This window comes from Molothrus aeneus, chromosome 20, assembly GCF_037042795.1.
Source record: "Molothrus aeneus isolate 106 chromosome 20, BPBGC_Maene_1.0, whole genome shotgun sequence".
Lineage (NCBI taxonomy): Eukaryota > Metazoa > Chordata > Aves > Passeriformes > Icteridae > Molothrus > Molothrus aeneus.
Genome location: NC_089665.1, coordinates 7631293 through 7651751, shown reverse-complemented (window position 1 = coordinate 7651751; position 20459 = coordinate 7631293). Strand labels below are relative to the sequence as shown.

Here is a 20459-nt window from a genome sequence, read left to right as displayed (position 1 = left end):
CCAAACCCAGCAGCACCCAAGCAGGGGCTGGGACACCAAGTCCATACCACGACCACATCCCACGGGGGGATGGGGAGGGTTAAGATGTGTCTGCACGCAGCAGTCACAGGCTCCAGACGTGGTTACAGCTGCCCCAAGAGCCTGCAAGACGAGATGCCCCACCAGAAACCTCCCCAAACCAGCCCTCACAAAGGCAGTGCCACCAGTCCTGCCTCACTGCAGGAGAGCAATGGGCTGAACCTGGCACCCTGTGCCACACAAGCACAAGCCTGTGCCCCTCGCAGGGCTGGACACACTGTGCTGGTATTGGAGGGAGCTCTGCCAAGCCCCAGCACAAGCAGCTCCAGATAAAGAGAGGGAGGCAGAGCTGGCACCGGGCTCCAACACTTCCCAATCCTGTTTGTCACAACCAAGTCAATGTCCTTGCCTGTGCCCAGACCCAGGGTGCCCCACCAGCCCTCAGGGACACCCCTGTGCCAGCATCTCCCCCCAGCTCTGTCCCCCAGAGCCACCCTCCCTCTGCTGTCCCTGCTGGCCTGGGGCTCAGAGCCCAGCACCAAGTGCCAGGACTGGGGTGAGGGGCTCTGCTGGGGGTCAGGGAGCCCGAGCGGTTCAGAGACAGCCCCGGGAGGCGGTGGCAGAGGGCAGCACCCTGCTCTCCCTCCCCAGGGGCGCTGGGTGCTGAGACGGCGATGCTGCGCAGGGCGACCCTGGGGAGGAAGCCACACCTCTCCCTCTTCTGCCTCAGCATCCGGGTCAGGAGCTTAACTCTTTCCATGACAAAAATAAAACTTCACTTTTCCCAGCGCGGGCAGCGGCAGCGCCGGGGGATCCCCCAGCCCGGGGCCGTGCGGCTGCTCCCCGCACCAACCCCGAGGGGCCTGCCTGGACCCCACTGCTCCCGGGCTTCATGGAAACTTTCATTCTGGAAAAAAACCCCACTTTTTTCCCTTTGGATCCCGCCCCGCAGCTCTCCGGGCATTCCTCCTCTTTTGGAAAACCAGAGCGCTTCCCGAGGATGCGCTGCGAACAGCAGGGGTTACATCGAAATTGAGCACAGCGAGGGGGGGCACCTTGTGTCCCCAGCCCTGCTGGCGCCTGGTCCCCGAGTGCCACTAGATGGAGCCGGCAGCCCGGCGGAGCCGCTGTGCCCGGTCCCCAAGGGCTCCCGGGGCTGGGGACCCGGCACTCCCCGCTTCCAGCGCTCCCGACCCGGGACCCTCTCCCCGGCCAGCCCATCCCATCCCGGCTCCGTCACGGCGGGACAGGGACCGGCGTGTCCCACGGGCATGGCACCCCCTGAACTGCCACTCCTTGGAGCCCAGACTGCCACAGCCGGCAGAAATTGGGCTGCCAGGTCAGAGCAGCTGCAGAGCACCACAAACACCGCTGGCACCGAGACCCCCCCGCCCAGCACCTACCCCTGTGCCGAGGCCATCGGTGGGCGTGGGTGACACACCGTCCCCGCTGTCCTGGCCGCGGGCGCTGAGCTGGGGGGACATGGTGGGCGACTCATCGATGTAGGGCATGGTTTCCGAGCCCTCTGGCAGCGCCTTGGGCTCCTCGTTGCCCTCGGCGTCGTACTCGTCCGCGCCATAGTTGAAGTCTGCCGGGGTGAGAGAGGGGTGGCCGTGAGCATCCAGGCGCGGCTCGGGGACACCGTGTGGCACCGAGGCCACCCAGGCCAGCCTGTGCTGACCCGCGGGCAGCTGACCCCGCGTCCCAGGGCCACTCAGGGCCAGCCCAGGGCGGCCCCGCTGCCTGCTCAGCCAAGCAGGCAAGAAGACATCACAGATCACAGCGAGCATCCCCGGCCCCGCAGGCATCCTCTGCTCGACACACTTCCCTATATTTGAATAATTCACGGAACCGAGAGGCCCGACGGCCTCGTCTGCGCAGGGACAGCTGCTCTGCCAGACGCTGCAGCCCCATGCAAGTGGCTGTGCCCTGCCTGCCCGCCAGCCACCATCCCTGAGCCATCATCCCTGTGCCATCATCCCTGTGCCATCCCCGGGGACAGACGAGCTGGGCTGGCAGCCACGGCCGCCGTCCTCCTCGCTTGCCCGTGCCCACACTCCTCGGAGCTGGAAATGCCAGGATGCCCAGCTCGGGGGGCAGTGCCACCCCCGCGGGGTGAATTGGGCATTCCCTCCCCGATGGGGGACAGAGGGGGGCTCATTCCCAGCGCAGGATGAGCCCCCCCCCCCCGCCAGAACAGCACCCATTTCTGGGTGCCCCACGCTGCCCCACAGTCCCCCGTCACCCAAGCCCAGGGGAAGGAATTTGGGGGAGACAGAGCCCCAGCGGGGAGGCGGGGGGGGTCTGCAGAGGGGCCCTGGGGCGCAGCGGGGCCCGGGGCACATCCGAACCGGTCACCATGGGAACGGCAGCGGCTCGGTGGCGGCGGGAAGAGGCTGCAGCAGCCCCGAGATGCCGACAAAGGGGAGGGGGAAGGGAGCCCGGCTGCTGCAGGGGCGGCCGTGGGGTGCACCCAGCACCCCTCACCCCAAGGCAGCGGCCAGGAGCCCCTCGGCAGCTCCCAAAGAGGGAGGGGGCTCATCCAACACCGCCCCCTTGCTGCCCTCCCATCCAGCAGCCCCATGGATCCCTGGAAGCCACATCCCCACAGGCTTCCTGGGCACAGACACTGGGGAGACCCCAGCTAAGAGCCCAGCTGATAACCTGGCCACAACGGGGTGCACTGGGGTCACAGCAGCCACCCCAGACCAAACCCCACACCACTGCCACTCCATGTCCCCAGGGCCCTGGCCATCCTGGACAAGGACTCCCCTGGCTCCCACCAACACCATCCAGCACATTAATCTTACATCCTGCTTCCTAGGGAAAGGGGATAAATCTTTAAATCAAAGAGCGCTGCAAAGTGTGCTCAGGCCAGGAGCCCTGCCAGTGCCAGTGGGGAGGGATGGATGGGGAGTCCCATCGTGCACCTGAGAGGGGTTGGAGGAGAGCTGTGACATGGGCCAGATGCACCCCATCTCTGCCAGGACACCGCAGCCCCTCTCAGGCCTTACTTCTTCAGCAATTAGCTGATGACAATCCCTCAGTGGGCCACCACAGCCCACCTTCAACCCAGGAGCTGACTGGATTGCACCCCCCTGGTCCTCAGCTTCCAGGAAAAAAGGATCCCTGGCTCTAAGCTGCTCTGCCTCCTCATGGTGGGCTGTCCATGGTCTCTCCTGTCCTGGACAGATCTCAGCTGTGATGCTTCCAGCACCATCCAGGAGCACAGCAGCACAGGGCTCATGAGCACTGGTGTCTCCCATGGTGGCCACTCCCCAGGACACCACCCCACAGAGCTGCCCTCAACCAGGGACTGTCCCCAGGCTGGGAATGCCCCACAGAAACCCAAACTCTCCCCCAAGCTCCTTTTCTAAGGGGGAGCCAAGGCAGCAGAGAGGCGCCAAAGCTGATGATCACCATCAGGTGCCATTGCCTTCCCTCCACCACAGCCAAGGTCTGCAGCTCCAGGATCCACCACAGGGACACCCAGAGTGGCACTGTCACTGTGGCAGTGCTGGCAACCCAGGTGGGGCTCATCAGCATCCAAGTAATGAGGAACAGAGCGTTAATGAGGCAGCTGGGGACCCTGGGAGGTGACACCTGCAGCAGTGCAGGGAAGGAGGTGGCATGGAGAGGGAAGGGGCTGCAGGGATGCAGGAGTGACCTGGCTCTGTTGGTAGTACCTGGATCTACACCCCAGCCCCAGACCAGAGCTGGGCATGAGATCTACAGGCAGTGCCCAACAAGCACACACTGAGAGGGACCCTGAGCTGGCCCCAGGACAGAACCACGTACCCACAGCTCCAGCTGTGCCACCCGAGGCTGTGCAGAATTTGAGGGGCCTCACCTGGGGAGCCTGGGCACAGGAACCTCCCCAGCAAGCCCAGAAGCTGCTACAGGGAGGGGACCAAGCACCACCAAGCAGCCAGGACAAGCAAGGGAGACACTGATGGGCAAGGGGACACAGAGAGGTTGTCCCCTGTGTCTCCCTGCCTGTGGGGTGCTTGTGCCACCCAGGCAGCCCAAACCCAGCATCTCCCTCCCTCCTCCCCCACAGCTGCATTGCCCCTGCAGCCTGTTCTGTGCCCGTGCCAAAACCCAGAGCTATTTTTGCTCCTGATTTTTAGCAGCAGTGGAAATCCTCCTGCTGCACCCCAGGCATGGAGACGGAGGGCAGGGAGGAAGCCTGGCCCAGGGGAGCCACTCTGGGGGACAAGGACACCCTGATCTGAAACAGCCTCGTGGCCCCAAGCCCACAGACAGCCCCAGGGCCCTGAGCTGGACCCAAGCTCATGCTGCACCAAGGGATGCTGGCACCCATCAGGGCAGAGGCCCTGTGAGCTGGCACACGGCCCCAGCAGGGTGACAGGGCCAGGAACACATCCCCATGAGGGATTATTTTCCCCAGGAAAATGTTTTTGCTCTGCGACATCTCCCCAGGCTGGCCCAGGCTATTGGCAGCACGATGGCCCCCGTGAGGGAGCTCAGCCAAGGGCAGCAGCTGCTCCTGCCCAGCCTGGACAGAGCACAGCCACAGCAGCCCAGGGTGGCACTTCCAGATGGACACGTGCTGTTCCCCGACACCCTGTCAGCGTGTGGGCACAGCCCAGTGCTCACCCATTCCACCCCACTTCCAAGAAAAGCCCAACATCCACAGAGAGCCTGTGAGATTTTGGGGGAACGCCACGGTTTGCCTGTGCCTGGGTGAAAATTCACCATGACAACACAGATGTGTGAGCTGGCCTCAGACCTGCTCCGTGGGCCTCTGCTAAAGGGTGGCTCAACATAACAGCATCTCCTCCACACCACCACTGCCTTGCCTAGTGTGATGATGATGGCTGGATCCTGCCCTGCATCCCCCAAAACATGGGCATGGCCAAGCAGCCTCCCCCACACCTTGGGGAGGGCAGCAGGAGCAGGATTTGGGATGGCAGAGCCATGGGAAGGAGGGTGCAGAGGCTGGGGCTGGATGTGGCCCCTAGGCTCCAGCCCAAACCCCTGCACAGCCACCCCAGCCCCTGTCCCTGCTGGATGTGGCCTCTGGCTGTGGACATCAGAGGCTTCGGGCTGGAAAACCTGGGGCGGGGGCTCAGCCCTGCCCACCGTGCCCCTTGGCGGCCCGTGCTGCCTCCAGGGCATGGCAGATGCCAGATGCATGCATGGAGCATGCTCTGGAGCATCCCACCTTCCCACGCACCCAGCCAAACCCCGCTGCCCTACCAGCACCAGGCTCCGAGCCCAACGCTGCGCCCCAAACCCCAAACCCCACCCCGGGATGCCCCCGCAGCTCCAAAATAACCACGGGGACCCTGTGACCGAGCCCCTCGTCCCCTGGATCTGCCATGAGAGCAGCACCGGCCCCGGGGCTCCCTCCTCCCTGCCGCCCGTCCCTGGGGTCGGATGGGGGGGGTTCGCACCCCCAGGCTGCTGCAGGACGCCCCCGGCCCCGCCGGCTGCCAGCCCCCGGTACCGACACCGCGTTGCCACAGCACCGGCACCGCGCCTGGAGCTCGCTGCGAGCATCACGGCTGAGGGAGGCAGGGATGCAGGGAGGGAGAGGCGCCCTCCCACCGCCGCGCAGGGACAGCGATGGGACCTGCGGCCAAAAACCATCCCCATCCCCAAAACCCCCGCGGGCAGTGCCGGCTGCGGGGAATGACCTGCTCCAGCCTCAGCGACCCCCCGAGCTCGGACCACCGCCACCCACCCTGCTCATGCAGACCCCAGAGCCTGGGGGACGCCGGACAGAGCCCGGACAGAGCCACCAGGACATGCGGGATGCTCCCGGAGGGGAGCACAACCCCCTGGCAGCACCGGCAGCCCCTGGCCGGGCTCGGCTCCGCCCGGGACAGCGCAGCATCCCTGCCCAGCGCGCCGCAGCGTTACACAACAGGTAGGGGCCAGGCAGCCCCGGCCCCCCGCGCCCCCCCGGCAGCCCAGGGCACGTACTGCTGTAGAGGGTGTCGATCCAGGAGAGGCGAGGCAGGCCGCGGTGGCTCAGCGGCTCCATGCTCCCAGCGCTGTGCCGGCGCTCAGCCCGCTCGCATCGCACAACAAAGGCGGCGGGCGGGAGGCGGGGGCCGCGGGCCCGGGCGGGGGCTGATGGCAGAGCCGGACACGGGCACACGGCCGCGCTCCTGCCAAGGGTGCCCAGGGAAGGAGGTGCCGCCTGGCAATGGCAGCGCGTCCCGCCTCCCGCCCCTGCCTCGCCGGGGGGAGCCGAGCTCGGCGTCCCCCCGCACGCAGCAGCCACGCCGACCCTCCGCAGGGGTCTGGGGACCGGCGAGGAGGGGGAGGAAGATGAGGATGAGGAGGGGATGGTGGTGGCACAGCAGCGTGGGCACCCCAAGGAGAGCGGGCGGGAAAGGGGGAGTTGGCTCCATCACCCCTTCCAGCACAGTCTCACCTCCTTGCTGTGACCTGGGGATGCTGGGCCAAATTCACAGCAAAACCACCCAAGCCCCTCAAATACCTGAGGCTGAAGGACACAGTCTCTTCCCAGCCCTGCTCTTCCCAGCCCTGCTCCCCCTGGTTCTGGGAGCCAGGGCCTGCAGGAGCCGGGAGCAGCCCTGCCCCACACAGCTGGGGCTGGCAGAGCAGGACGCGGGCAGGCAGGGGTTAAACCGCCCTCCCCGGCCGCAAAGGAGCCAAAGGAAAATACGAAGTGCCAGAGTCATCAACCCCAATATGTCAGGGCGCCAGCCAAGCGTTCAAGTGCAAAGAGTGCCCTGGTTCAGGCTGTGCCCGGCAGGGCGGGCACCATCCCCGGGCACCGTCCCCGGGCACAATCCCCGGCCTGTCCTGCCCGCGGTCGGCACGGACCGGGAGCGGCCCCGCTGCCAGGTGGAGCCGGCAGGAGGGACAATGCTCTGCCGGGCACACGGGGAAGGCGGAGTGTGAAGTGCTGAGACGCGGAGGGGAGACCTGAGGGGACCCTGCACTGCCACCACCTGATTGTCACTGCCAGGGATGTCCATGACAGGCTCGGTGCAGCATTTTGGGGGAGCACAGCAATGGCAGAGCTGCGGTTCAGCATGGCTGGAGCACAGAGAGCCATTGGCACCTGGCATCCAGGATGAGGAGCCACTGCTGCCCCCAGCACAGCCCTGCCCGCCTGGGGGCTGCATCCAGCCCTGGCCTGGCAAGGACAGCCAGAGCCTGCTGCACCCACGGGCTGTGAGTCAGGGTGCAGCCCTACAGCTGCCATTTGCCTTCCCCTGCCCCATCCCAGGTGCTCTGGGGAGCTGAGACTCCCCTTGTCCCCAAGACATCGGCACAGGCAGTGCCCAAGGGTGGCCACCATGTGACAGCCTTTGCTGTCCATCCCCCACCAACTCCTGCTTCGGCTCAAGCTGAACCTGTCCTCACTTTGCCCCTTAATGGATGGAGAGTTTCCTGCACACTCCCCAGCAAACCCCACACCCACCCCTGCACCCCCAGAGCCCGAGGCTCAGCCAGGAAGGTGGTGGTGGTTCAGCTCAGAGCATCAACCTTGTTCATGGCAGGAAACCACAGTCCGCTGGTGCCCTGGGGAGCCCTGCAGCAGCACCAGCACAAGATGCAGCTGCTCATCCTCAGCACCATGGCTGCAGAGCCGTGGGGGCAGCTGGTTTTCCATGCACAGCTCCCTGCATACAGGCAGGGAGGGGCTTTTCCACATTTCTCCCTCAGCCAGACACATTTCCTGGCCACTCCCGCCCAGCCTCTCCATGCCCCCTTTGCACATCTGCTTCTTTATCCAACGCAGACCATGAGCTGAGCACTTGGATGAGCTGCCAGAGCTCCTGGAGCCCTCCCCAGGCTGGCCACCCCCAGCCTGGCACCACACAGCAGGTCCTGGCAGTGCCACGGCCAGGAGGACCAGGCAGGCAAGTTCCCCACAGCCGGGTGAGTGTCCTGGGAAGGCCAAGGCAGGGCCACCCTGTGCTGCACCACTGAGCCAGGCAGGTTGCACAGCCCACACCCACCAGCCCCACCAAACTCCTGGGGGGTATTTTTACTTTGGTTTCCATATTCTTTTCACCTCTGCAAAAACAACAACAAAAAAAACCTCAAAACCTGCAAAGCAGCTGAACCTCCCTCCTCTCCCTGTGGTTGGGGGGGGGGAGCACCCACCCCAGCCTGGCACCCATCAGCCCTGGGTGACAGAGCCCAGTCCTGGCTGAGGAGATGCTGCCAACCATGTTCTCAACCCCCAGCCCTGGGTGACAGAGCCCAGTCCTGGCTGAGGAGATGCTGCCATGTTCTCAACCCCCGCCACCGCCCCCAGCTCCAGCTGGGAGCATCCCTGCGGCAAGAGCTGGGAGAAGCTGAGCTCCAGCATCCCTCCCCAGCAGCAGCCAGCCCTGCACAGCCTGCCTGGTGTCTGGCTGTCTGCCTGGCATCTGCCCAGCCCCTGCCCGCCTGCCCACGCCTCGCTATTTCTGGGCTCTTGTGCAAGAGTCCTCCAGTCACAGCCACGGGAGCTGCAGGAGCCCCAGGGCTTGCCCAGAGTTGGGCAAGGGCTGCTGCTGGGCACCCAGGGCTGCTGGGCACCCAGAGAGCAGCCCCAGAGCCACCTGTACCTCCAGCACTGGGAGTGTTTGCCCACAGGAAGAGCAAAACGGGAGACTGAGGTTGGGGAGCACCATGCAAGTGGCTAAAGAAGTTAAGGACTGCAAGAGCAGCCAGAGTGCTTTGGTTTGGGACAGGGAAAATCTCTGTGTGCTGAAGCCATGGCAGGAACACAGGCAGGCTCTCCAGCTGCAGAGCCTGGGGCTGAGGTGGGAGATGCCAGAGCACAGCCTGGCTCCCCCAGCTCCTCCAGTGCCTGCTCTGCTGGGCCCTCAGCAGGTCCAGGCTCACCCTCGCTGGTGCAGAGCAGCTGCTCTCCCCTTGCCAGAGGCTGCAGAGAGGAATAAATGAAAATGTTTCCAGCCTCCCTGCCAAGGAGCACAGTGGGCCCTCAGTCCAGCACTGAACTCCTCTTCCTGTATCAGTTCCCAGTGGAATTGAAACCCTGAGGTCTGTGCTCACTGGGGCACAGCTGAGAGGTGCCTGGGGAACAGGGAGGTCACCTGGAGCATCCTGGCCTCAGGGCAGTGCCCGGCAGAGTGCCAGGGCCAAGCAAGCATGGGGAGGAGGGCAGAGACACAGCTACAGCAGCACTGACCCAGCCTCTCAGAATACCCAGATGGAGAAGGAATGAAAGGTTGTGACTGGTCAGAAAAAACCTTTTCCTCCAGGTGAAGGCCTGGGCCAGCTATTGCACTGAGAGGGAGGCAGCTGTGGCTGTGTCTGCCACAGCCCCCAGCTGCTCCTCTCCCCCCAGCCCTGGTGCTGAGCTGGCTGGGCCAGGTCTGCCCCCCAGCACAGGAGCTGTGGAGGAGGAAGAGGAGGTGTTGGTTCACAGCCTCGGAACAAAAATCACCTATGGAACAAAAACTGTCCATGGCAGATAGCCCCGTCCCAGCACAAAGGTCTCCCTATCTGCCAGATCTCCAAACAATCCCTGAACTTTACAGCTGGGATTTATCTGGGGGCAGATCTGCAGGAGTTCTCTGGGATTCTGCTTAGGCTGGCCAGGCTGATCCAGCTACAGCCAAGGGAGCCAAGAGGTGCCGCTGCTCCTGATCCACACACAGCAGTTATCCTGCTTAGCAAACACTGACCAAGCCATTTGGGGTGGGAAGGCCAAGCCTGCTCCAAGGTGTCCCTTGGGGATGGGGTGAGTTCCCTGTGTTCCCTCGGGCTGGCTCCCGGCCACTGCTCCCGGTGACCTCAGTGGGAGGAAAATCCAGCAATGCTATGAACCAAGGGGGTTCAGGTGCCACTTTCTGGGGTGGATGGACACTGAGTGAGCTGCCCTGGCCAGCCCAGGCTCCTCTCTCTAACCCGGGGAAATATGAATTCCCTGGCAGCACAGAGCAAAGCTTCTCCCCGTGATCACTGCCACAGCAGACAGCACCCAGCAGAAGACAGAGCAGAGCATCCACTGGGATCCCAAGTGTGGGCAGGAGGGGAGGAGGAACCCGAGGAACAAAGAGCCTCCATGCACAGAAGTGTCTTCCCAGGGAAACAGAAAGAAAACAAACCCCAACCAGATTTCAATGGCCTTACAATGCAAATGTATGCAGGCCCCGCAGGGCACTTCTGGCTCTATCCAGCCACCTAATGAGGATGTCTTGCCTGCCCTGCTGCTGCCATTGCTTCTACCTGGGGCTGCTGATCACCCACAGCCAGCCCCTGTGAGCCTGGGGCCTCCTCCATGCCAAAGTGCTCATCCCCATGGTGGGCACAGCCCGTGGCACCGCTGGCACTGAAGGGCAAACTCCATCCCCAGCCCCACCGCCCAGCCCTGAATGCTGCCAAGCTGGGGAGCTCAGGGCTCTGCCCCAAATTCTGGGGGCCAAAACCCAGCCAGTGGGGCTGTGCCCAGCTGGCAGAACACAGGGATGCATCCAGACCCAGCTCCTCCAGGGGGGATGTTGGCATCTCTGTGCTGATGAGAGAACCACTGCCATGCCAGGGGAGCACCAGTGAGACAGACAGGGATCCCCAACCCTCTGTGCACCCTTCCTGCTTCTCTGCAGGGCCCTGGCACCTGGAAGGGCTGCTCCCCCAGCCAGAAGATGCAGCTGCTGCTGCCATGATGGTGCCCACAGGCAGAGCTGATCACAGATCTCCCCTTTGCTCTTGCAGCTCCTTTACAAGCCCTTCACTATTTGCCCAAGCAGCACTTGCTGCTCCCACTTACAGCTTTAAACTGCAACTCTTCTACTCAAAGGCTTTTCAGCCTCATAAACTTTACATTTATTGATGATCTTCTTTAACAGTGACAACCTGTTCCAGAGTTAACCCTGCAGTCCCCAGCTCAGGCAGCATCACTCTCAGCCTGCCGTCACTCAGGGGCTGCTGTCACAATGCCACCAGGGGGGTTTGTGGAGAGAAATCACCTCCCCAAATGCTGCCGGGCCCCAGAGCAGATGGAGACAGTTCAAAGGTCCCCAGCAGGCACGCACACACACACACACACACACACACACACTCTCTCTGTGGTTTTGTCCTTGCCTGAACAGCTAAAATTAAACACTGAGACTCTGCCTGGCCTGCCCTGGCCAGAGGAGGAACTTCCAGCCTCTTCAGAGCCAAACAAGCCCTTTCTAACAACAAGGGAATATAACAAAGTAAAAATTTGGAAACTAAACACAAGGACACAGAGGTGGTAGATGGGCTCTTGGGGAGACACAACTGCACCCACTGCACCTCCCTGATTTGATGCCAAGATCGCATCCAGCTGCTAAAGGAGGGGAGGTGGATGCACAGACCATGCAACATTTCATCTTCCTGGGGCTGTGGAATCACCATTCCTTCCCCTCCTGCACACCATGACCTGCCCCAGGCAGAAGGAGATGCACCAGGACAAGCTCTGGACTTTGCTCACTATTTTCCATTCTGCTTCTGCAGAATATTCCAAGAAAAGGATGAGGAAAAAGCAGGGTCTAAGTGCAGCTTGGGACAGCAGGACAGAGCTGCCCCATCACCTCCACAGCTGCAGGGGTTTTTTCTGGGACAGACAGAGGTGCCACCTTCACAGCAGCAGCAGCAGCACAAGCAGGGATGGAGTGACAAGAACAAGCCCTGACTTTACTCAAATCATGTCAGGAGCCCCCAGCATGACACCCATGCCAATCCAGCCCCCAGCTGGGCATGCAGGGGTGAGGTGGCCAATGCCACAGGAACTCCAGATGCTCCAGGGTCCCTTTCCCTCTTCTGTGCTCACCACCCTCCAAGGCAGGACCTGCTGCTGCTGGCAGCTCCCTTCCCCTTCCCAAGGTACCAGTGAAGGCAGTGCAGCAGAGTGAGGAGAAGAGGCCACGTGACTCCAGAATCTCTCCTTGAGAGAAACTGTAATTCCAGCTAAACAGAGGGCTGGGGATTCACTTACAGCACATCTCACAGCCTCAGCATCCTGCTGTAACCAGATCCACCAGCTCACGCCGTCACGGACTATTCCAGCTATGCCAACGCTCCCCACCCTACAGCTCATATTTGTGGCGTGTAGGGCACTGCACAGGGCAGCTCAGGGGCTCCCAATCCCCACAGCCTTCCAGAGGAGCTTCAGCTCCATGGCAAAGCCAGCCTCTTTCTCTGCTTCCCAAGGACAAAGCGAGGAAACCCAGCACCGAGTCGCTTCCACCTCTGCGCTACCTGGCTGCGGGCACGCAGCATCTCCACCGAGCATCACCCCATCCTCCTCTCGGCCACGAGCACCTCCTCCTGCTCAGCTCACCCTCTCCAGGCTGCCACCAACCCACAGCCCTCCATCCCTCCGTGGCAAACAGGAGATGGAAGCAGCAGCCAGCCTGAGCCCGCTGCACCCCGGCTCCGCGCACGCTCAGCTGCGAGGCCAGCTGTGTGCTCAGCCACAGGGACAGGCGATGGCCAAGATGAGGGGAATTTCAGCCCTTTCCACGCTTCATTCTGAGCCATCTGCTCGCTGAGGCTCAGATTTTGTTGGTCCCAGGAGAGCTGGCACAGGCGTTATCTCAGATGCCAGGATGGTGTATCTGGCTGTCACACGCGCCGCTCTGGTGCGATAGCCCCAGACGGGCATCTTGCAGATTTCCTCCCTTTAAATCAGATTAGTCACAAGCTACTTAAAGGAAAACACTGTGTTTCCCTGGTAATTCCCATAAAGATGATATTCAACACTCCTTCACTTGCTGTCCAGAGGGTGCTTCCCAAGGTTGATACAGCTGGGGACTGACTGCATTCAGCCACAGCCACTGCAGCACCAAACTCTGAAATTCACATTAAAATACTGAGGCACCCAGGCAGAGCAGCACTAACCAGGTTACACACCACCAGAGTGCTGTCAGGAAAAGCAAACAACACCACAATCATGAATTTTCAATTGCATCTGGAACATAGAGAAGTGAGAAGAAAACAACAGGAGCACGGGGTTAACCAACTGTCCATGAAAGGGGGATCCAGGCAATGACTGCACACCTCTACTGCACTCTCAAATCCTGCTCTTAAATGTTAGCCCAGGCAGAGCACACAGGGGCCCTTATAACGCCCAACAAAGAAAATGCTGATGCCTGGGAAAGGCTCAGGACAGGCTGGGGACAAGGCTGGGGAGGGCTGAGCCCAGCCCTGTCACGGGGCAGGGGGATGCTTCCTCCTCTGATGAGTGCTGGAGCTGCTGACCCTGAGGAAGATCCATTTAGGGGAGGAGGAAGAGGCCACATTCAACCACAACTGATGCAACCTTGGACTTCAAAGTCTTGCCAAAAGACTGGAAAGGGCTGGACCCCTCCAAGTTGTGAAGCCAGGACTCTCAGGGGCTTGTGCTGTCCTTCAGGAAACCCCCTTTAATGTCACCCACCAACCTGAGAGCAGCCTTGCACCATCCTGGCTTTGGAAACATCCAGGAGCATAACCCAGACATAAACAAAACACAGGTCTGAGTGTAAATCAAAGATCTGTGCTTGGTCGCTCTGATGAACTCGAGCCACTTCAGCCACAGAGCAGCTCTCCAAGAACCACAGCCCATGCCTGCTGCTGGGAGCTGGAGAGGGGCTTGGAGCAGCCCTTTGGAGGCAGCATTCCCAAGGTCCTTGTTCCTGGGCACAGGCTCCCACGGCCGACTGGAGAGCAGGACAAACACTCACACGTGCAGCCTGGCACAGCACGGTGACAACACCGAGAGCAGCCACATACTTTGGACATTTCAGCTCCAGGCAGCTCAGGAAGGTGAAGTGGAAACTTCCTCCAGCACTGCAGACTAATGCAATAAATATAAATGAACTAAATATTAAGCATAATTTGACATCAGAGCACTTGCTCTCCAGGCAATCTTGAACCAGCACGATACGGCCTCAGGGGGAAACCACCACCCCAAACAATCGAGCAAGAGCAAAATTAACTCAAGTCAGCTGTGGAATTAGCAGCATTAAAAGTGACATTCCCTAGCTGCCAGGACTGTGTTTGAACCGGGTTTAATGCTGATGCAATAACAACTTCCAGGCCGCTGGAAGTAGGACAGTGTGACGGCTGACAGCGCGAGCTGGCTGTGCCTCCAGTGCCACCACGCAGCCAGGCACTTGCGAAACATCATTGTCCTCAATCCACCTAGAAAAACGCCCCGGGACATGTCACCACCCCGGCATGCTTCTGCTTTAGAGCCTCCAGGATTTTCCCGCAGGAGGTCACAGGGTGTCACCTGAGCAGAGGTGTTCCCATGAGCCAGGAAATGACTCCTGTGCAATGTCCCGGCCCCAGAGGTGGCTCGTGGGCCACTGGGCCATCAGCGAGAGCTGCAGGGGACTGGCCAGAGCCAGCTGCAGGGGACTGGCCAGCCACCCTCCCTCCTCGCCCACCCAAGGACGGGGCCTTGGCACGGGATGTCCCTGGGAGTGGGACAGGGAGGAGCAGAGGCTTGGGGTGACCTTACTGGTTGGTCAGGGGCTGCACAAGGGCTGTCATTAGCCGTTCCATGGGGATGGCAGAAGGACTTTGGGCATCCTCTACTACGTTTCGGCATGGGGTGCTTCTGGCTGCGTGCTGGGGACACGCGGGGGCTCCTGTGCCGAGTCACAGCACGGGCCGCACCAGCCGGGTGGCACGGATGGCACAGGGGCTCGGGATTGCCTTTACCCTGGCACGGCACGGCACGGGAGGAGCGCAGCACCGGGGATGCCCTCGGCCGCGCACATTCGCCCTTGAGCGTGCGGCGGGGCCGGCTGGGGACACCCTGGGGACACCCTGGTCCCCGGGGGCGCGGGGTGGGGACGGCTCCCCCTCACCCACCTGCCGAGGAAGCGTCCTCCGCGTCCGAGCTGCCGGCGCTGCCGCCCTCCGGGGAGCTGCCCGCGGGCCGGGGGGCGGCGGGCGGCGGCGGGGCCCGGGCCAGCGCCGCCTCCAGGTACCCCACCTTGAAGCGCTCCTCGGCCAGCGCCCGCTGCAGGCGGCGCAGGTGGCGGCGGCAGCGCTCCAGCTCCCGCTCCATGGCCCGCACCGAGCCCAGCTCCATGCGGGGCGCCGGCTCCCCCGGGAACTGCGCCTGCCAGTGCCGAGCGAAGTCCGCCCGGGCCGCCTCGCCCGCCGCCATCCCCCGCCCTGGAGCCGGGCTTCCCCCTACCCACCTACCCGCCCGCCCCCGGTACCGCCGCCTTCCGCCCCCCGAAGCCGCCGCCGCCGCCGCGGGGCCTGACGTCGGTGCCCGCCCCCGGCCCGCCCCGCCTCGGCTCGGCTCGGCCCCGCCGGGGCGGGGGCAGCGCTGCCACCGCCCCCCGGCTCGGCCCCGGCTCCGGCGGGAGCGGGCGGGGAGCGGCGGAGGGGACGGGACGGGACGGGACGGAGACAGCAGCGGGGCGCGGGTGCTGCGCTCCTGCAGCTCACAGACTCCTAGTACCCCCTCCGGGTCTCCCCGACGAGCTGCGGGCACGGGGATGTAGGTAAGGGAGTGCCCGTTGCCGGCAGCTCAGGGCAGTAACAAGGTGATAATTAACGCCAGAATGCATCCCACGTGCTCCAGGAGATCCCCGAGCCTGGAACGGCTGAGCCTTAAAGGTTCCTGTGACATGGAGTTGCTCCTGTGCCTTCCACAGCTGCCTTCCACGTGCCCTGGCCTTCACTGCAGAGCTCTGTGTGTCCCATCCTCATCCTCTGGCCAGTGAAACTCTGCCAGGCCTGCTGGTCTCAGGATGGATGAGCCATTCCTGGCACATGGAGCAGCAGGCACAGGCTCCTGTGGTGGGCAACAAGGCCTCCAACTCCCTGAAAGGAGTGTGAAACCTGGTGAGGGTTTGTCTCTACTCCCAAGGAACAAGGGACAGGACAAGAGAAAATGACCTCAAGACTTAAATTGGATATTAGGAAAAGTGGATGGTCAGACTTTGGAACAGGCTGCTCAGGAAAGTGATGGAAATGTTCAAAAAACAAGGATGTGGCATTTAGTGGTTTAATGGTAACAAGGCAGTGCTGGGTTAACATTTGGATTCGGTTAGGGGGGCTTTTCTACCTGGAATAACTTTGGGATTCTGTGAAGGCCCGGGTGAGCCTTTTGCCCACTGCCTGCCGCATGTGCTGTGTTTGAGCACGTGCCCATGGCTCACTCCTGCCCCACAGGATGTGGCTTTCTGACCTGTGCCAGGGCAGGGCTGTTCCCTCCTGCTGGAGCAGGGATCTCACCCACAGGCGCCTCCAGGCCTCCCAGTGCCCGTCCCTGCCTCCTCCTGTGCCCTGCAGTGTGGCTGCCTGGGCATGGATGAGTCACCAGCCCGTGTCTCGTGTGCCACCTGGCCGTGCCCCAGCAGGAACAAAGCACCCTATTTATCTGCCCGCGGGCAGTGTCGCAAGAGCCGCCTCCAGGAACGGGCACCTCCCTGCCTGTCCCGCCTCTCATCCCTCCCCTGCCTTGCTCTGGCACATCCATTCCCCCTGGTGCAGCCTTCCCAAGGAGGGTGGATGGTGGTGGGACAGTGCCAGGAGCTGGGCAGCCCCCCCAGCCCATCAGGGTTTGACCTCCAGTGAGCTCCCAGATGGCTCCAGCAGCTCCCACATGGAAGCATCAGCAGTTTGGGGCTGCTGGATGGATGTGGCAGCCAGTCCAGGGCTCCCTGCAGGAGCTGAGGCTCAGCAGCAGTGTCAGGGGTGCACACCCCAAACACAGCTCTCATGGATGAGGGACCCATGAGAGCTGTGACATCGGGCAGGTGCCCAGCACTCAGCAGTGCTCCAGTCCAGAGTGACACAGCTGGGAGGTGGGGAGTGCCCGAGGGCCAAACCCCTTCCTGGAGGCTGGGGATGGCCATGAATGGCCTGATCTATGTGTGGCGACAGATAATTACTGCTCTTTCATCGTCTGTCAGGCAGACGGGCCCAGCAGAGCCTCACAACACGTTTCTGCTCCCCATCTCAGCCCATAAATCTCTCCAGCACACGGTGATAAATCAGCAGGGGCTGGGGGAGCCGGGCTGGGTGGGCGTTCCCGCTGACCTCCCAGCCTGTAATGGGCACCTGGGTCGGAAGCGCCCAGGACGAGGTGGGGATGGCCCAGGGATGTGCTAATTACAGGTGGCATCAGACACTCTGTGATTTATGGTCTGGCCTTGCCTCTTCTGAGAGCTGGGGCTGCATCCCTACAGCCAAGGCTGCCCAGAGACCCAGAAGCCCTGGCAGTGCTTCCCAAGGAGCTCCCAGGGGCTGTGGGTGGGATGGGGACAGCTTTGGGACTGCTGCCCCTGCCCCGGCACCACCCAGCTGGGACTGGCTTTGTGCCCAGCTCAGCCAGCTCTGTGTCTGCTCTGGACTGCCCCTCCTGAGCTCCAACACCAGCCAAAACATCCCCATGGCAGGGATCTGTCCTGCTCAGCTGGGTCTTAGACAGGCACGTCTCTAGGTGGGTCTGACATCCATGTCCTGCTGGCACTGAAACGTTCCAAACACCCCCTGGCTCCCAAGCTGAGCTCACTGGGTAAATCAGTGATTGGGGAGCCTCCATGCCTGGCAGAGAGACTGGGAGGTGAGAGTGATGCTGGGGACAACAAGGGGGTTATAGTGAGCACAGGTGAGTGCTCGAAGATATTTGCAAGCTTCACCTGCCTTTGACGTCCTGCTGCCTCATCCTCCCCTGTCCCCGAGGCCCTGGCTCCTGATTTATTGGGTTCCTGGAGCAGAGGCACCTAAATTAGCTCCAGCTTCAAAGAGCCAGGAGAGGAGAGGGGCAATAGACAAATAACCCCCCACTAACTGTGGTTATTGATCAAACATGAGCTGGGATGATCAGATAGCAAGGGATGGATCAAGGAGGGAGGGGCACGTTCTCCCAGGGCTCTGCTTTTGCACCAGACAACCCCAACAATTTGTCAGAAGCACTTCTGGGCCATTTTTCAAAACATTACCCCTGGCACAGGAAGGCATTTAGCAACTGCTCGCTAATGAGATGATGTGCAAACACACGTGGCTGTCCCCCACTGCTCAGGGGTTGGGGACCTGGCCCTGCCCATGGCCTCCAGACCTACTGCACCTGGCCAGCCCCTCATCCCACCGGCTCGGGATGCAGGAAACAAGGAGCTGCTTTCAGCACCGTCCTCCCCAAGTTAAGTGCCGGGCAGGCCCGGGAGCGCCGGCCCAGACAGCTCTGCCCCCAGGCTGCTGGGAAGGGACCGGAAGGCTCCGGAGGCAGGCAGCACTTTGGCTCTTTTATCACCTGCCCTGATCCCCCCTGCCACATTCCTGCTTCCTGCTCCGCAGGGCAGAGGCGTGCCAAGCCCTGCGCATTCCTGCGGGGGTCTGCTCCTGCTCAGGACCCACCTCAGAGCTCCTCTGCTCCTGCTCAGGACCCACCTCCCCCTGTCCCCACGGCTGCTCTCAGCTCACCAGGACTGTGTTTTCTGCACCAAGCACAAGACTTGCTGCTTTCCTCAGCAATGGCACCATTTCGTGCTTCACTTCCCCTTAGCTGAGAAATAACAGAGGTGCTCAGGACCCGTGAGCAGGGGGAAGGAAGAGCCAGGCTGGTGATGCCCCACAGGGCTCTCTCTGCCTCACAGCACCGCGGAGAGCCCTGGCATGACCTGTGGCAGGGTGAGCCACCTCTGGCCAGCAAAGGAGAGGGCAGAGCAGCACGGGGGAACTCCTGCAGTGCCCAAATTCTCAGCAGACACTGAAGCAGTGTGTGCTTGGTGGAGGTGCTTCCCCCGGGGGCCTGCAGCATCCCACCTGGGCAGCCCAGCGCTGGTGCCTCACGCTCAGAGCAGGGGGCAGGCAGGGCTCTGTCCCTGTGCCTCACCTGCGGCAGGTGAGGAGGGTCGGGGCGGACACGTGACGAGCCCCGCTGAAGGTTTTTAGAGGCGGATTCCTGTCCCTGCAGGAGTGTCACCCACACCCCTCAGGAGGCAGGACCGCAGCAGCGCCTCTCCCGCTGCCCCTCGCCGCTGCCATGGCCGGAGCAGCCGTGGGGAAAGGGCGGCCGGAGCCCGACAGCTCCGAGGAGGAGCTGGACGCTAGGGACGCACCCCAGGCGTGCTACAGGCAGAGTTTGTGGGTGTCCCAAGGCAGGGGAGCAGACGCCAGCCCGGGGGACACGGACGGGGCGAAGGTGAGGAAGAGGAGCAGGCCGGTGCGCTCCAAGGCCAGGAGGATGGCTGCCAACGTCAGGGAGCGTAAGAGGATTCTGGACTACAACCAAGCCTTCAACGCCCTGCGGCTGGCCCTCAAGCACGACCTCGGCGGCAAAAGGCTCTCTAAAATCGCAACGCTCCGGCGAGCCATCAACCGGATCGCGGCTCTGTCGCTGTCCCTGCGCGGCGCCGGGTGCTGCTGGCCCTGCGCCCACCCCGAGTGCCGCGCCTGGGCCGGGCTCCCTGCGCAGGAGCCGGGGCTGAGGGGCAGCCGCCCCCAGCTGCCCTGGGAGCCCGTTCCTGCCGGGGCACGGTGCCCTCCGTCCCCTCTCAGCGCGGCGTTTTCCCCTCAGCGGCAGCTCCATCACCACGAGAGCCCCAAGGAGAATCGCGCCTGTGGCTCCGGCGGGATCCCGCACCCCGGCCAGCAGCGATTCACGGGCAGCCCGCAAGAGCCCCTGGCCGGGGCTGTCCCCTGGCAGCCGGGCTACTGCCAGGGCTGGGGACAGCAGCGGTGCCTCCCCTCGCACTGACCTGCAGGGCCGGGAAGGTAACGGAGCCGAGGGACACATGGGGAGAGCCGGAGGGACCGCAGGGTGAGGGAGGGAAGCGCTGCTGGACGCGCAGCTCAGCTGCGGTGCTGGCGGGCTCCGAGAGCCCCCGACACGCGGTACAGGACCCTGCTGCGTGCCTCCCGTCTGCGGGAAGGCGGGAATTCCTCTGGAAGTGCCGGCTCCGTGTTCCTTGTCGCGGGGTCTCACTGCTGCTGATCGCCGCTGTTATTTATTCCCTCTTGCTTGCTCTGCGAGAAAACACGAGTTGCAAACCCAGCACCAGGGCAGTGGCTGTTAATATGTGTGGGATGGACAGATGGGCCTTGGGGATGACGCTAAAGCCCCCGGCTGGCGGGTGGCGCGGCTGCCGCCGGTGAAGGAGGGGAGCAGGAGCAGGCAAAGGTTACTGCCCTGGCGCTTTTGACGCTAAGCTCATTGGTACAGACGTTTGTGCCTGGCAGATTTGCGAGGCCGGGAGGGGAGACAGATGTCGGCTTTCATAAACCCACCCATCCAATTGGGGTTTCCTTCTGATGCCAGGGAAGTGGCTCTGCTGGGACGGGCCAACAGCACGCTCCCGGGTGGAGGGGAGGAAGGGGGAATTTTACTGAAAAGGTCCCTTTTGTCCCTTCCCTCTGGCTTGGAGAGCTTGGACCAGCTTCGAGGGCTCCCTCCTGCCCAAGGCTCAGCAAACTGGAATTGCTGCAGGAATCAGGCAGGGATTTACAGCCATACACGCCGCAGCTGGCAGGGTTTTGGGCAGGACATTTTGCAC

At 62.6% G+C, this 20459-nt stretch overlaps 2 protein-coding genes across 2 annotated transcripts in view; one reads left to right on the top strand and one right to left on the bottom strand.

The window, feature by feature from the left end:
* The window catches only part of ABR (ABR activator of RhoGEF and GTPase), a 28787-nt gene extending 22685 nt beyond the window's left edge, over positions 1-6102 (bottom strand). Inside the window, exons 1-2 of the mRNA XM_066563705.1 lie at positions 5971-6102; positions 1422-1606 (exon numbers count right to left, since the gene is read on the bottom strand). Of these exons, the coding sequence (XP_066419802.1) occupies positions 1422-1606; positions 5971-6031 (246 nt within the window). The 5' untranslated portion in view covers positions 6032-6102. The remainder of the gene's footprint in view (positions 1-1421; positions 1607-5970) is intronic.
* Positions 6103-18949: 12847 nt separating this feature from the next.
* BHLHA9 (basic helix-loop-helix family member a9) lies at positions 18950-19663 on the top strand. Its single transcript, XM_066563774.1, has one exon. The coding sequence runs from the start codon at positions 18950-18952 to the stop codon at positions 19661-19663; it is 714 nt and encodes a 237-aa protein (XP_066419871.1).
* The last annotated feature ends 796 nt before the right edge of the window (positions 19664-20459 follow it).